Source organism: Rhinoraja longicauda, chromosome 9 (assembly GCF_053455715.1).
Source record: "Rhinoraja longicauda isolate Sanriku21f chromosome 9, sRhiLon1.1, whole genome shotgun sequence".
Classification (NCBI taxonomy): Eukaryota; Metazoa; Chordata; class Chondrichthyes; order Rajiformes; family Arhynchobatidae; genus Rhinoraja; species Rhinoraja longicauda.
The window spans coordinates 54,114,342-54,131,945 of NC_135961.1; the positions used below are offsets into that span (position 1 = coordinate 54,114,342).

At 45.3% G+C, this 17,604-nt stretch overlaps 1 protein-coding gene across 1 annotated transcript in view; it reads left to right on the top strand.

Annotated features, from left to right (window-relative positions):
• Positions 1 to 17,604, top strand: part of mcm3 (minichromosome maintenance complex component 3) — a 57,248-nt gene that overhangs the window by 9,750 nt on the left and 29,894 nt on the right. The window contains exons 5-10 of the mRNA XM_078405916.1: positions 1,625 to 1,863; positions 3,978 to 4,086; positions 6,194 to 6,347; positions 7,140 to 7,271; positions 15,676 to 15,884; positions 17,343 to 17,517. Coding sequence (XP_078262042.1) covers positions 1,625 to 1,863; positions 3,978 to 4,086; positions 6,194 to 6,347; positions 7,140 to 7,271; positions 15,676 to 15,884; positions 17,343 to 17,517 — 1,018 coding nt within the window. The remainder of the gene's footprint in view (positions 1 to 1,624; positions 1,864 to 3,977; positions 4,087 to 6,193; positions 6,348 to 7,139; positions 7,272 to 15,675; positions 15,885 to 17,342; positions 17,518 to 17,604) is intronic.

Here is a 17,604-nt window from a genome sequence, read left to right on the forward strand (position 1 = left end):
CTGGGATTTTTGACACTCATCCCGGCGAATGGGGTTTTGCCTTTAAAGTTTAATCTGAGCAATTCACTTCAAACGGGATAGTGCTCACCACTGTGGTGTCACCCTGGTTTACAGTGCTCCCTCTCGAGGACATGAACTGACACTTGCTAACTCAAATGAGAATGCCTCATCCTGAGTCAGAGCTGGCTGTAATTTGTAGTTCTTAAAATGGACTAGGTCTTACCATGTCTACTGTTTTTTTGCCAGTGTTCCTCTGTGTTTAGGTTTCTACAGATTTAGTTTAGTTAAAAGATACAGTGTGGAAACAGGCCCTTCAGCCCGCCGAGACCCTACCGACTGGCGTTGCCCGCACACTAACACGATCCTACACACATGAGGAACAATTTACAATTTTACCAGGCCGGAGAAAACCGACACAGGTCACGGGGAGAACATACAAATTCCATACAGACACCATGCATAGTTTGGATCGAACCCTGCTCTCTGGCGCTGTAAGGCAACAACTTACTGCTGCGCCACTGTGGTAGTTATGTTTCCTCTCTAGATCTCTGAATTCAGTAAACAATATTCCAAACACCAAAGTGCCACCTTCTCTACTATTAAAGAGGGATTTGTTTCTGTTTGCTGGCTTTGGACCAACTTGTTTGCATAGGAAATCTTGGGCACAGGTCGACATAGAAGTGTGTTTTTTCTCTCCCAACTCTCCAGGCCTTCTAAAAACCAGTAAAACTGGGCCAGTATGGTACCAGCCTTTCCTTGACCCAGGGCATTTTGCTTATGTTTGTTGTGATACTGAGGTTTTCTTATTTTTTCAGACATAGAGCAGAATCACATGGAGAGTTTGCTGTTTGTCAGATTGCTTTAAAAGCTTGATTGTTGTAAGGGTGTTTGTTGGATGTTTTGGTTCACTTTATTTCTTATTGTTAAGTTTACCGAAATATAGTGGAAAAGCTTTGTTTGCATGCTTTCCAGTCAAATCATACAATTCTATGGTACAATCAAACCATACACAAGTATAACATGTAGTGCAAAGAGAGAAATGCCCGATTGCAGAATACACTAACGGCATAGCATTCTGGTTATGGAGAAAATGCAGGTTAAAAAAGGTCCACCAGAGGTAGGTTGCGAGTTTGGGACTGCACCCCTTGGCTTATGAGGGGACTGTTCAGTAGTCTGGTAACTACTGATAACGTAGTACGGGCGGTATTGTAGCGCAGCGGTAGTTTCTGCCTTGCAATGTCAGAGACCCGGGTTTGATCCTGACTACGGGTGCTATCTGTACGGAGTTTGCATGTTCTCCCCTTGACCTACGTGGGATTTCTCCGGGAGCTCTGGTTTCCTCCCGTACTCTTAAAGTCGTACAGGTTTCTAGGCTAATTGGCTTTGATAAAATTGTAGATTCTCCCTAGTGTGTGTAGGTTAGTGTTGGTGTGTGGGGATCCCTCGATGGCGTGGAATCAATGGGCTGAAGGGCCTGTTTCTACGTTGTATCTCTAAACTAATCTAAACAACGGGAAAAAGCTGTGCCTGAATCTGGAGCAATGAATTATGAAACATGTTGCTAGCAGGTTAAACAACCAGAATAACTTCTGACAGGTAACAATGTCATCCTTGTTCCCTCCAGGATGAGGAGAATAACCCCCTCGAGACAGAATTTGGGCTGTCGTTGTACAAAGACCACCAGACCATCACCATACAGGAGATGCCAGAGAAAGCTCCCGCGGGCCAGCTACCTCGATCAGTGGACATTATCCTGGACAACGACCTTGTGGATGTGGTCAAGCCTGGTGACCGAGTGCAGGTCATTGGCACTTACCGCTGCCTGCCTGGCAAGAAAAACGGCTACACCTCTGGGACATTCAGGTACAGTGGCATTGCAGACATTGCAACCTCGCGCAGTTTACCCGTGGTGAGGTAACTGGTTCTGGACATTTAAAATTCGCACCACAGGTACGGGTATTTCCCATGGTAGTGGTATCAAATTCAAGAAGGAGTATGTTTATGGTGAGTGGAAGCTGCTATAAAAGGGATCTGAGGGTTACCTGTTTTTGACAGAGTTTTGGTATCTGGAACATGCCGCCAGAGGAGATGGTGGAAAAAAATGCAATCATTTCATTTAAGAAACATGTACATTGAGAAGCACACACTTAAACAGGCATGGTATAAAATGATACGCTCCAATTGAGGGTAAAGGGGATTGCTGTAGTTAAATTTTAAAAAGGACGTAGCTTCAAGGCCTGTTTCTGTACTGCATAAATGAGGCCATTCAGTACACCGTGTGCTAACTGAAATTGTACTGTCCAGGTCTGTAGCCCTCTGTATCGTTTTCGTCAGCCACACATCTGTGTAAATCTGATGAGGTTTTTTTTGCTTCTGTCATCCTTATCGGCAGTTTTCCAGACCATTACTGATTATTGGGTAAAAACCTTCCCACACTCCAAATATTTCACCAATTAGTTTGTGTCTAAACCAGGTTTTTAACCAATATGCTGGTGGGGGGGGGGGGGGGGGGGGGAATTAGTGGTAAAGTGGACATGGAAGAAGGTAATCAAATGTTACAACACGGCCATACTCGACCTTGCCAATGGGCTGGGGAATGGCAGAAGGCGTTTAATGCAAATAAGTGAGAGGCTGGAGGCCTGACCATTTTGGTCAGACAAACCAATAAAAGGGCTCTGGGGAATGTTGTACAATAAGGACCAAGGTGTACAGGTATGTAGTTCTGAAAGTAGCAATGCAAATAGAGAGGGTGGTGAAGAAGCTCTTTGGTATGCTTGTCCTCATTGTCCAGGATATTGAGTACTAAAGTTTGGACACCATATTGCAACTGTACAAGTCATTGATAAGGCTGTATTTGGTGTACTCTGTGCATCGTTCTGGTCGCCCAGCTAAAGGAAAGATCTCCGTAAATTGGAAAACGTGCAAAGGTTAAGGGCTTAAGGGTGTCGGACATTCTGGGGGGAAGGCAGTTGAATGGGGAAAAAATAGATGTCATGATTTAATGGCGGAATAGACTCGATGAGCCGAATGGAATAATTCTGCTTCTGTGTCTGATGGTCTAAGAAGGATTTGAGGATGTTACTGGGTCTGAAAGGTTTGAGTTATAAGGTGAGACTGGATAGGTTCGAGGTTTTTTCACTGGAGCATGAGGTTGAAGGGTGCCTTTTAGAGGTGCATAAAATCATGTGGGGCATAAATAAGGTGAAGAGTCAGTCTTTTCTCCATGGGTAGGGAGGGGTCGAAAGAGAAAATGATTTAAAATGGACCTGAGGGGCAACAGTTTCACTGTTGCATGTATGAAATGAGCTGCCGGAGAAAGTACTAGAGGCAGGTACAATTACAGCATTGAAAAGACATTTCGGGCAGGGATGTGGATAGAAAAAAGGTTTGGAGAGATATGCCGCAGCCAAGTGTGACTAGCTTGGATAGGCAACTTGATCGACATGGACTAGTTGTCTGAAGTGCCAGTTTCTATGCTGTATGACTCTGCAGCCTCTCCGTCTGCTGATACAAATGTACCAGATTATTCCCCTCCCCCTTCCCAGTTCTCCCTCTATCTTCCTGTCTCAACCTATATCCTTCCTTTGTCCCGCCCCCTGACACCAGTCTGAAGAAGGGTCTCGAACAGAAATGTCACCCATACCTTCTCTCCTGAGATGCTGCCTGACCCGCTGAGTTACTCCAGCATTTTGTGAATAAATACCTTCGATTTGTACCGGCATCTGCAGTTATTTTCCTACACAACCAGATTGGTAGCTTCTTCTAGTGTGTTACTAGAACAATGTATGGTAAGTTCATAGCAAGGAACCCCTGATTATTGGGAGGGAATTCCTCTCTAAGCTGGCTGTCCGTGAGACGAACCTCGCTGTGTTTCTCACTGTTCTGTCAAATGAAGACTATTTCTCCTTTGATTAGCGAAGGAGAATGGTATAGTGGTGGTGGAGCATGTGTAACTGTGAATGGTTTGTTTTCTTCAGAACGATCCTGATTGCGTGCCATGTCAAATTGATGAGCAAGGAGGTGTCGCCCATGTTTTCTGCAGATGATGTGGCCAAAATCAAGAAGTTCAGCAAATCGCATTCAAAGGTAGGAAGAACAGAATGTGATGGTGAAGTGGGTGATGGCTAGTATGTAAACTTGATATCGGCACAATAGTACCACAGAGCAAATGCTTTAAACAAAACGTGAAATTGATGTGCAGGAAGGAACTGCAGACGCTGGTTTATACTGAAGATAGGCACAAAATGCTGGAGTAACTCAGCGGGTCAGGCAGCATCTCTGGAGAAAAGGAATAGGCAATATTTTGGGTCGGATCCCTTCAGACGTGCAATTGATGTTCCTTAAATAAGGAAACAGAAAATAACTGGAGTACTCTAATATTCTTGCAATAAAAGTGAACAAATCCTTTCCCTTCGAATTACCTGCTACCCGTGCTTCTTGTTTGTGAACATTGAGTCCTGGATCCTTTCAGTATTAATATTATACAAAGCAGCCCACTTAATGGGCACCCCATCAATCACTCTAAACTTTAGGGTGGCATGAAGGTGCAGTGGTAGAGTTGCTGCCCAACAGCGCCAATTACCTGGCTTTGATCCTGACTACGTGTCGTGTCCGTATGGAGTTTGTGCATTCTCCCTGTAACCTCATGGGCTTTCTCTTGGAGGGATATGGGTTATAAATAGCCATTTGGAACTAGCTCATTTAAACAACTTGGGTTGAAGGGCCTGTTTCTGTGCTCCATAATGAGGGGTGGCTCCAAATGGGGTTACCGGAAATCTTAAATAAAAACAAAAAACTGAATTTTGTCCACACTTCCTCCCACTCTACCTCTTGCAAAAATGCTCTCCCCAACTCTCAATTACCCCACTTCCCCGACTGCAATCAGTCTGAAGAAAGCGTCTGATCCGAAACGGCACCTATCCATTTTCTCCAGAGATGCTGCCTAGTTATTCCATCTTTATGTATCCATATCTCTGCTGAATTACTTTGCCGGTCAGGCAGCATCTGTGGAAATAGTAATAGAGTTAACATTTGAAGACCCGTCATAACAACTGGGGAAGTGAGGAAACAGGTGGTGAGTTGCACAGGGGGGAAGGGATGGACTGAAAATAGGAAATGTCTGATGGGGTGAGACACGGATTGGCATGGGGATATTCTGTTTATGAAGCCATCTGATCGAGATTAATGAGGATTTGGAGAGAGAGAGAAAAGAAACAAAGAGACACGTCAAGATGCTTTCCAGCTTCATACTGATGTCATCCCTCATTAATTCAGCTGCCCTGCTGTTTTTTCTGTTTGCCTGACCTTGTTGAATACACTCGAATATTTAGTTCCCAGCTTTAAGACTGCTGCTATGTTACAGTAATGAGTATTGGATTGTACCCATTTATGATTGCTTGTGCTGTTAATTCAGCTGCCTTTAAATATAGTTTCTTTAAATTTGGCCTTCATTAATGTTAAGTATTCTCACCCTCTGTTGTGTTTGGCTCTCTGACTTTACTTTAGATTTTAGGGATACGGCGTGGAACAGGACCTTTGGCCCACCGAGTCTGAGCCGATCAGCAATCACCGCATATACTAACACTATCCTACACACTAGGGACAGATTTACCAACGCCAATTAACTTACAAACCTGTATGTCTTTGGAGTGTGGGAGGACATGAGAGTACCTGTAAAAAGTCACAGGGTGAACGTACACACTCTGTGCAGCTAGCACCTGAGGTCAGGATCAAACCTAGGTCTCTGGCATCTGTACAGCTGCATGCTGATTCGACTTGTTTAAACATTTCGATCTTCAATTTCCTGCGTCGTTTCTCTAAATCTGACTTTTCCCGTGGCTTTTCATCTCCTTGCCAAGCTATGATGAGATGCAACTGATCCATCTTGAACACCGCCTAACTATCCCTCAATGGACTCGGTCTAACATCTTGGGGTGGAAATATAATTCAGGGTATGGTAATTGAGAGATCCTGGACGCAGTTTGTATGTGTATATTAGCTTTCTGACGGCAACCTTTGTACCAGAGGGAGGATTATCAGTGCTGAAGCCTCAATAAAAATAAACATTTGGGGTAAAGCTTCTTGTGAGCTTTTGGATTTTAGATTATTATCTTGTACTTAATGCTGTCATCTTTCTCCTCCAGTGGTGGATTTTGTTCCTGCATCAGTCACAAAGCTCTCTGCTCTGTTCCAGGACATCTTTGAGCAACTGGCCCGGTCCCTGGCCCCGAGTATTCACGGACATGAGTACATCAAGAAGGCTATTCTCTGCCTGCTGCTGGGTGGCTCGGAGAGGCACTTGGAGAATAGAAGCCGGATTCGTGGTGATATCAACGTCCTATTAATAGGTACGGTGTGCATGGTGTATTTGTATTTTTGGACATCCTTCAGTTTAATCTTGACCAATCTGAAATTGGCTCCTATGGTTCATTTCCCTTATTTGTTGCCCCGCTTCCGGTAGGGTCAATGGAAGCACTTTTTTGGATGAGGAGAGTTTCCCCAATAAGTTTGGGTTTATTATTATCGCATGTTCAGTGAAAACCTTTATTTTGTATGTTTTACAAAAAGATCAGATATACCACATGTGGATCCAATCAGTTCAAAACTCGTACAATAGGTGGAGCAAAGGGAAAGATACAGAGTGTGGAATATAGTTCTTGGTGTTGTAGCGCATTGTAGCACACCAGTTCCTTCGACAATTGGGCTGTTGGAGGGCGGTGACTAATGCTGAACATGGCACCAATGCTGGAGGATAAAGGAGTCAACTTGCCAGGGACTTTGTACCTTCTGACTCCTGCAGCCACTCGAACCCACCAATGCTAGAAGCCTGAAGTAAAAGAGGTCAGGCAAGATGTCCACAGGAGATAAAGACTTAATTAAAGTCAGCGTTCCTTGAAATGTAGCCTTTCTTGCGTGTAAATGGAATGGATGACTGGTTTCAATACCTCCATTGTGATTCCAGACATGGTGGGTGACGGCGTGTCTGTGTCCTGGAAGCAAATGGTTTCTGTGGGCGTCTGTCGGTTTGCCTTCAGGTGCCTAAATGTCACATAAGCGGTATATTAAATTGGATGATGTCGGACGCACTCACCAGTCTTTCAGTTGGTACAACTTGCTATCCCGTGCTTTCCTTCTGTTAGGTGACCCGTCGGTGGCCAAGTCACAGCTCCTGCGCTATGTGCTGTTCAGTGCTCCGCGAGCTATCCCCACCACTGGCCGAGGCTCCACCGGGGTGGGCTTGACTGCAGCAGTCACCACCGACCAAGAAACTGGTAAGTTGCTCTTTGATCCGCACACTGATGTACACGGAGGCGGCGGTGGTGAGGGTGCGAGTGTTAAATGGGCAGAAGTGCAGATGTCGATTTATTCTGAAGATGGCCACAAAGTGCTGGAGTAACTCAGTGGGTCAGCCAACCTCTCTGGAGAAAAAGGTTGGTAACAGGAAACGCCACCCATCCTTTTTCTCCAGAGACACTATCTGACCCACTGAGTTACTCCAGCACTTTTGTGTCCATGTATGTCTATCTGTTGGACGGAGTAGATTGAAAAATGGTTGGGGCCTGCATGGAGGCCCAAGGGTCTCCAAGTAGAGAGAGCTTTGGAATAGAACAGATCATCTAGGCTTGGTAGACCTGCCATTCCTGGGCATTGCCTTTTTTGTACATCAGCATTCCTAAACTTTGCCTCCCCCCGCGTGTGCTTGCTCCACCCTCTCTTCACCCAACAATCCCGAAAACCTTGTGTGGGAAGAACCTGCAGATGCTGGTTAATACCAAAGATCGTCACAAGTGCCGGGGTAACACAGTGGATCTAAAATTCAGTTTTTTTTTTGCACCAAACTGTTATATCTTAATCAGTGAACGCGTACTCGTGTTTTTTGGATATCCACTGCTTTTACTATTTAGAATATGGTATACAGGTCCACCACCGATTTTCCATCAACTGGTGGTCTGACAAAATTACAAGACTGGACTTGAAATCCCCCCCGGAAGACCCCCTGAAAATCCTCACTCTTATCCATGCTGAGGTTGATGGTGAGCACCCATCGACCTTCGTTGGTCTGGTAAAACGGATAATACGGAAAGAAACGTAGAAAATAGGTGTAGGAGTAGGCCATTTGGCCCTTTGATCCAGCACCACCATTCAATATGATCATGACTGATCATCCAAAATCAGTACCCCGTTCCTGCTTTCTCTTCATATCATTTGATTCTGTTAGCCCAAAGAGCTATATCTAACTCTCTCTTGAAAACATCCAGTGAAATGGCCTCCACTGCCTTCTCATAGAGTCATAGAGTCCTACAGCACAGAAAGAGGCCCTTCGGCCCATCGTGTCCGTGCCGCCCGTTACCAAACACAGTCTAATTTTAATCCCATTTTCCCGCATTTGGACCATAGCCCTGAATGTTGTAGAATTTCAAGTGCCCATCCAAATGCCTCTTAAACGTTGTGAGTGTTCCCGCCTCCACCACCACCCCAGGCAGTGAGTTCCAGACTCCAACCACCCTCTGGGTGAAAAAGTTCTTTCTCACATCTCCCCGAAACCTCCCTCCCCTTACCCTGTATCTATGTCCCCTCGTTGTTGAACCTTCCACCAGTGGAAGAAGTTCCCCGCCATCTACCTTATCTATGCCCCTCATGATCTTGTACACCTCGATCATGTCCCCTCTCAGCCTTCTCTGCTCCAGGGAAAACAACCCCAGACTGCTCAGTCTCTCCTCATAGCCGAGGCCCTTCATCCCTGGCAGCATCCTGGTGAATCTCCTCTGCACCCTCTCCAAAGCTATCACATCCTTTCTATAATGTGGTGACCAGAACTGTACACAATACTCCAGCTGTGGCCTCACCAGTGTTCTGTACAATTCCATCATTACCCCCCTACTTTTATATTCGATGCCCCGGCTAATGAAGGCCAGTAACCCATATGCCTTTTTGACCACCCTGTCCACCTGTCCTGCTTCCTTCAAGGACTTGTGTACCTGTACTCCAAGGTCCCTCTGTACCCCTGTCTTCCCTAGGGTCCTTCCATTCATGGTGTACTCCCTCTCCAAATTATTCCTGCCAAAGTGCATCACCTCGCACTTTTCAGGATTAAATTCCATCTGCCACTGCTCCGCCCATCTGACCATCTCATCTATATCTTCCTTCAGCTTGCAGATCCCTTCCTCGCTATTCACCACCCCCCCTAACTTTGTGTCATCTGCAAACTTGCTGATCATGCCCTGTATGTTGACATCCAGATCATTAATGTAGATTACAAACAGTAAGGGACCCAACACCGATCCCTGCGGCACCCCACTGGACACCGGCCTCCAGTCACAGAAGCAACCTTCTACCATCACCCTCTGCCTTCTGTCACTAAGCCAGTTTTTTATCCATTTTGCCAAGGTGCCCTGGATCCCATGGGCTCTTACCTTCTTGACTAGTCTCCTGTGTGGGACCTTGTCAAAAGCTTTACTGAAATCCATGTATACCACATCCACTGCACTACCCCCATCTACCTCCTTGGTCACCCCTTCAAAAAATTCAATTAAGTTAGTCAGACACGACCTTCCATTAACAAAGCCATGTTGACTATCCTTAATTAACCCTCGATCCTCCAAGTGAAGACTGATTCTGTCCCTCAGAATCTTTTCTAGCAGCTTCCCCACCACCGATGTCAGATTCACCGGCCTGTAGTTCCCAGGTTTATCCCTACTGCCCTTTTAAATAATGGCACCACATTAGCTATCCTCCAGTCCTCCGGTACATCCCCTGTTGCAAGAGAGGCTCTGAAAATTTGTGCCAGAGCTCCCGCAATCTCCTCCCTTGCCTCTCTTAGCATCCTGGGATACATCTCGTCAGGGCCCGGAGACTTATCCACTTTTAAGCCTGCCAGAGCCTCCAGCACCGCCTCCCTGTCAATAGCAATATGCTCAAGAACATCACAACCCTCCTGCTCCATTTCTAAGTCCGCATCGCCCTCCTCCCTCGTAAAAACAGATGCAAAAAATTCATTTAAAACATCTCCTACATCCTCTGGCTCCACACACAGCATTCCACTATGGTCCCTGATGGGCCCCACTCTTTCCCTCGTTATCCTCTTACCCTTGATATACTTATAGAACACTTTGGGATTTTCTTTTATTTTGCCCGCTAGTGCTATCTCATGGCCCCTTTTTGCTCTCCTAATTTCTTTTTTAAGAACCGCCCTACACCTTCTGTATTCCTCTAATGATGCCTGTGCCTTAAGTTCTTTATGCCTTCCAAAAGCCCCCCTTTTTTTTCGAATCAATCCTACTATATTGTTCGACATCCAAGGTTCTTTGGACTTGTTTGTCCCACCCTTAAACTTTAGGGGAACATGCTTCCTCTGTACTTTTTCAATTATTCCTTTGAATGACTCCCACTGTTCTGATGCGGTCCTCCCCACGAGAAGCTGATCTCAGTCCACCAGGGCCAACTTCTGCCTTATCAGATTAAAATCGGCCTTGCCCCAATTTAGAAATTTTCCCTCTGGTCCCTCTTTATCCTTTTCCATTACCACCTTAAATATCACTGAATTGTGATCACTGTCACCAATGTGCTCTGCTACTGACACTTCAGCCACCTGTCCGGCCTCATTTCCCAAGATTAAGTCCAATACCGCCCCCTCCCTTGTTGGACTTTCAACATATTGGCTCAAAAAGCCCTCCTGGATGACCCTTAGGAACTCTGCACCCTCTGGGCCCTTGACACTTTGGCTATCCCAATCAATATTCGGGAAGTTGAAATCCCCTACTATTACTACCCTGTTGTTTTCACACACCCTAACTTTGTGTCATCTGCAAACTTGCTGATCATGCCCTGTACGTTGAGATCCAGATCATTAATGTAGATTACAAACAGTAAGGGACCCAACACCGATCCCTGCGGCACCCCACTGGACACCGGCCTCCAGTCACAGAAGCAACCTTCCACCATCACCCTCTGCCTTCTGTCACTAAGCCAGTTTTTTATCCAGGGTTATCCTCTTACAGGGTAAGAAAATTCCACAGATTCACAATTCTCTGGGTGAAAAAGTTTTTCCTCATCTCAGTCCTAAATGGCCTACCCCTTATTCTTAAACTGTGACCCCTGGTTCTGGACAACTGGAGAGTGACAGAAAATTGGCGGTGGACCTATTTGTCCATAGTGGATGGTGACTTTTACTTGCCTGTTTTGAAATATCTGTCACAGTTTTGACCATCCTTTTGTAATTTAATTTGAATAACCACGTTACTAACATCTTTATGTTATTAATAGTCAAAGGTGTGGGTATCTATCCCATAATCTGTATCCCATCTCTTCCTGCTGGGTACCTGTCCACTATTCCCAATGTCTTCTCCAGATCAGCCAGTTTTGTAGCAAGACCATCTCCTGAGCTTTACATTTGGACATCGGTCTTCCATGTGCATGTCTTGAGTTTTGATTGGGTTTGTTTCAGCAGTATTAATGCTAAATTCAGTATCGATATAGTTCCTGTTTTCTGTTGGAGGAGTTTCACTTCAGATTACACTGAGAACTGACCCAGAACCCGAGTCAATTTATTTGGGTCTTGGCCTGCAGTGTTTATTTCTGCCACACAAGGGTGCACTGTGCCTAGATGTTTACTAGCACTAAATTGCACTGGGGTTGCAGTGAAAGCAACGTTGCAGGATTTTAAAGGCCAGCTACACTTCTGAGGGAGGATTATTCAAACTGAAAGTTACAATTTGTAAAAAAACTGTGGTGAACAGTGGCTTTGCTGGTATACTGACAGTCAGAACAGTATGCAGTCAGCCTTTTTTTCCCCAGGGTGAAAATGTCAAGGACGGGAGTGTGAGAGGAACAAAGTTTAAAGGAGACGTGAGGAGCAAGTTTTTTTACACAGCATGTGGTGGTGCCTGGAATGCACTGTCAGAGGTGGTGGAGGCAGATACAATAGGGGCGTTTAAGGAGGTTTCAAATGGGGACATGGCTATGCAGGGAATGGGGGACTGTGGATCATGTACAGGCAGAGGAGATTAGTTTAATGTGGCATCATGTTTGCAACAGGCATTGCGGGTCGAAGGGCCTGTTCCAGTGCCAAACTGTTCGATGTTCCATTAGGAGAGTAGTCCCACCATCTGGTCAAACAAGAGTCTGACATTATCATAATCACAACGTGCCAGACTCCTGCGTCACATCTCCGGGTATGTTATGTGTCCCCCCCCTGTCCCCCTGTCCCCCCCCCAGTGGCATCAAGGTGACAGTGCAGCTTTGTACAGGCAGAAAGGAGTAATTCAACATTGACTCCAAACCCCATACATCAGGTCAAGTACAAGTCTAGGAAGCACTGCAGTGGTTCAAGAAGGCAGCTCACTACTACCTTTTCAATCAAATCAATTGACTTTGGTTTAATTTAGTTTATTGTCACGTGTATGGTGAAAAACATTTGTTGCGTGCTATCTAGTCAGCAGAAAGACTGATTACAATCGAGCCATACAATTTACAGTACAGTGAAATTTACAGTTTAGTGCAAGGTAAAGCTGCATGAGTTGTTTTTTTAAAAGGAAGCTGGTGATGTGATGGTCAGCCTGCTGTGCTGGAGAGGAATGGAGGCAGGGTACAGCCGCGGTGTCAGCTGAGCCAAGCACACTATTTATAGCAAGCCCACTTCCTCCCTAGTGCATTCAACAAGTGTTATGATTTATAAGGCGGTTATTATTTTAAAAATATATCGTGACTCTCCATTTCGTTGACACTTTGGCTGCTTTTACAGCATTGGAAAGAACTGCAGATGCTGGTTTAAATCGAAGACGCACACAAAATGCTGGAGTAACTCAGCGGGACAGGCAGCATCCCTGGAGAGAAGGAATGGGTGATGTTTTAGGATGATACCCTTCTTCAGATTGAAGTTACTGAGTTACTCCAGCATTTTGTGTCTGTCTTTGGCCAATCCCTGTCTGGTTTTGACAACTTTCCATATAACATATAACAACTACAGCATGGAAACAGGCCTGTCCGGCCCTACCAGTCCACGCCGACCATTCTCCCTGACCTAGTCTCATCTACCTGCACTCAGACCATAACCCTCCAATCCCCTCCTATCCATATACCTATCCAATTTACTCTTAAATAATAAAATCGAGCCAGCCTCCACCACTTCCACCGGAAGCCCATTCCATACAGCCACAACCCTCTGAGTAAAGAAGTTCCCCCTCATGTTACCCCTAAACCTTTGTCCCTCAATTCTGAAGCTATGTCCCCTTGTTGGAATCTTCCCCACTCTCAAAGGGAAAAGCCTACCCACGTCAACTCTGTCCGTCCCTCTCATAATTTTAAAAACCTCTATCAAGTCCCCCCTCGACCTTCTACGCTCCAAAGAATAAAGACCCAACCTGTTCAACCTCTCTCTGTAGCCTAAGTGCTGAAACCCAGGCAACATTCTAGTAAATCTCCTCTGTACCCTCTCCATTTTGTCGACATCCTTCCTATAATTTGGCGACCAGAACTGCACACCATACTCCAGATTCGGCCTCACCAATGCCCTGTACAATTTCAACATTACATCCCAACTTCTATACTCGATGCTCTGATTTATAAAGGCAAGCATACCAAACGCCTTCTTCACCACCCTATCCACATGAGATTCCACCTTCAGGGAACAATGCACAGTTATTCCCAGATCCCTCTGTTCCACTGCATTCCTCAATTCCCTACCATTTACCCTGTACGTCCTATTTTGATTTGTCCTACCAAAATGCAACACCTCACACTTATCAGCATTAAACTCCATCTGCCATCTTTCAGCCCACCCTTCCAAAAGGCCCAAGTCTCTCTGTAGACTTTGAAAATCTACCTCACTATCAACTACTCCACCTATCTTAGTATCATCTGCATATTTACTAATCCAATTTGCCACACCATCATCCAGATCATTAATGTAAATGACAAACAACAGTGGACCCAACACAGATCCTTGGGGCACTCCACTAGACACTGGCCTCCAACCTGACATACAATTGTCAACCGTTACCCTCTGGTATCTCCCATTCAGCCATTGTTGAATCCATCTTGCAACCTCACTATTAATACCCAACGATTTAACCTTCTTAATCAACCTTCCATGTGGAACCTTGTCAAATGCCTTACTGAAGTCCATATAGACAACATCCACAGCCTTGCCCTTATCAATTTCCCTGGTAACCTCTTCAAAAAATTCAAGAAGATTAGTCAAACATGACCTTCCAGGCACAAATCCATGTTGACTGTTTCTAATCAGGCCTTGATTATCCAAATAATTATATATATTGTCCCTAAGTATCTTTTCCATTAATTTTCCCACCACAGACGTCAAACTAATAGGTCTATAATTGCTAGGTTTACTTTTAGAACCTTTTTTAAACAAAGGCACAACATGCGCAATGCGCCAATCTTCCGGCACCATCCCTGTTTCTAATGACGTTTGAAATATTTCCGTCATAGCCCCTGCTATTTCTGCACTAACTTCCCTCAATGTCCTAGGGAATATCCTATCAGGACCTGGAGACTTATCCACTTTTATATTCTTCAAAAGTGTCCGTACCTCCTCTTCTTTAATCATCCTAATTTCCATCACTACTCTACTTGTTTCGCTTACCTCACATAATTCAATATCCTTCTCCTCGGTAAATATGTATCCAATTTTTTTTTTAAAGATGAAAGAGAATAGTTGCAAAATGCTGGAGTAATTCAGCAGGACAGGCAGCATCTCTGGAGAGAAGGAATGGGTGACGCTTCGAGTCGAGACCTTTCTTCCGAATAGTGTTGTTTTTCATACTCTGCAATAAGACAAAATAGTCTCAATTCTGTCAATCTATGTTGTATGCGGGTTGTTTTATGGATACTGTGGAGGTAAGTGCGGTACGGTAGCGCAGCGGTAGAGTTGCTGCTTTACAGCGAATGCAGCGCCGGAGACTCAGGTTTGATCCTGACTACGGGTGCTGTACTGTAAGGAGTTTGTACGTTCTCCCCGTGACCTGCGTGGGTTTTCTCCGAGATCTTCGGTTTCCTCCCACACTCCAAAGACGTACAGGTATGTAGGTTAATTGGCTGGGTAAATGTAAAAATTGTCCCTAGTGGGTGTAGGATAGTGTTAATACGGGGATCGCTGGGCGGCACGGACTTGGTGGGCCGAAAAGGCCTGTTTCCGGCTGTATATATATGATATGATAAGTGGGTTTGTAGCGTCCGACATTGGGGGAATGTTGTAAAGCCAACTTTAACAGCAGAACGAAAGCTTATTTTGCCTAAAATGGAGATACACAAAAAGCTGGAGTAACTCAGCAGATCAGACAACATCTCTGGAGAAAAGGAACGGGTAACTGTTTTGGGTTGAGATCTTTTTTCAGACCGACCTCGAACCGAAGTGTCACCTATTCCCTTTCTCTAGAGATGCTGTCTGACCCGCTGAGTTTCTCCAGCTTTTTGTGTCAATCTTCGGTTTAAACCAACATCTGCAGTTCCTTCCCACACACTACTTATTTGGTCTAATCCCTTTGTAGGTTGTGGCAAGGCTGGCATTAATTGCCCCAATTAAAGTGTTGGAGTGTATTATTAATTGTGATTTATAATGTGTCCGTGGGTGGTTAAGTTCTGCTTTTTCCTACTTGGTGTTTTGCTCTTGATCTGTGTGTTGGGACATGGGTTTCCGGTAACTGCTCTGTCTTCTCCCAGGTGAACGACGTCTCGAGGCAGGCGCCATGGTTTTAGCTGACCGAGGTGTCGTCTGCATAGACGAATTTGACAAAATGTCTGACCTGGATCGTACTGCCATCCATGAAGTGATGGAGCAGGGACGTGTGACCATCGCTAAAGCTGGCATTCATGCCAGACTCAATGCCAGGTGCAGTGTGCTGGCTGCAGCTAACCCTGTCTATGGAAAGGTGAGGAGGGCGAGTGGTGTGACCAGTGGGTTGAGCGGATCAATCCCACTTTTACTTTAGTTCAGAAATGCAGTGTGGAAACAGGCCCTTCCGCCCATCGAGTCTGTGCCGACCAGCGATCGCCTCTTACACTAACACTATCCTACACACAAGGGACAATTTGCAATCTTTATCAAAGCCAATCAACCTTCAAAGCTGTACGTGTTTGGAGTGTGGGAGGAAACTGGAGCACCCGGAGAAAATCCACGCAGTCACGGGGAGAACGTACAAACTCCATGCTGACAGCGGTCACTTCTTTTGCTGTTCAGGTTAATTTGTCCATCATTTAGAATATCTAATCCTTTTATCTGTTTTTCATTTTAATACTTGATTTAGAGATTCAGTGTGAAATCAATCCCCTTGGCCCAGAGTTTGCGCTGACAGGCGATCAACCCCATAAGCTTGCACTATCCTACACATTAGGGACAATTGACAATGTTTGCCAAAGCCAATTAACCTACAAACCTGTAGTATGGAGCGTGGGAGGAAACTGGAGCACCCTGAGAAAACCCACGTAGTCACAGGGAGAATGTACAAACTCTGTACAGACAGCACCCGTAGTTGGAATTGAACCTGGGTCTCGGGCATTGCTGCTCCACTTCTGCACCACATTGTCTCCCAAAATATTGCAGCCCAGATATTCTCACTACACATACAACATATTGCTGCAAAGAGTGTGTTAAGATGTCTGCCTTGTCACTGGTTGGGTGTTGCATGGAATGACGAGGATGCTGTCATTTTACCTTCTGCTGTGGTTAACTGATGCCAGTTGCAATGTTCAAGTGCATCTCATGTTGGTGGTATTTGAGGCCTGTGGGCAAACATATAGAGAATAAACTGAAATTGCCAATTTACGTAGCTTTGGATAATTATATTCGCTTTACTATTACGGGTAGTTTTTCCCCTTTTTGTTTGATTAAAGATTACATTGTGAATATTTCCACAACACAAATGTTGCAGAACTAGATTAATCACTCATCATCTTGATGGTGGGCAGGAAGCTTGCTGAAATAGTCTGCTGTGGCCTCTGCCCAGTAACTGGGTTCTGGGAGAGAGCATAGCAGGGAGGTATTCCTCTGCAGAAGTAGTGAGGCTGTCATGAGCCTGTTTGTCTTTTTTCCTGGAGACACAAGAAACTGAAACCCCAAGATGCTGGAATCTTGAGAAAAACGCTAAAGTGCTGGAGAAACTCAACGGGTCAGGCAGTATCTGTTGGGGGAAACAGACAGGCAACATTTCGGGTCAGGACCCTTCTTCAGATCCTGAACAGATGCTGTCTGACCTGCTGAGTTCCTCCAGCACTTTTGCGTTTTGCCTGCTCTTACCTCTCTTGTGGTAGACTTGAGTTAGTGTTTGCTTGTCCCAGTGGGGAGACTCATTCTCTTTCAGTTGAATTCTGCCTCCTTTTCTCTCTCCCAGTACAACCAATATAAAACCCCAATGGAGAATATTGGCCTGCAGGATTCGCTGTTGTCCCGTTTTGACCTGCTTTTCATCATGCTGGACCAGATGGACCCAGAGCAAGACCGGGCAGTTTCAGAACACGTGCTGCGAATGCACAGATACAGAGGTGCAGGCGAGCAGGATGGCGATCGTAAGTTCTCAAACCTGAAGCGAAGACTTGTGTGTCCGTGATTGGGGATGAAGCGTTCACAGCTCTATATTACCCATTCCGTCTGTC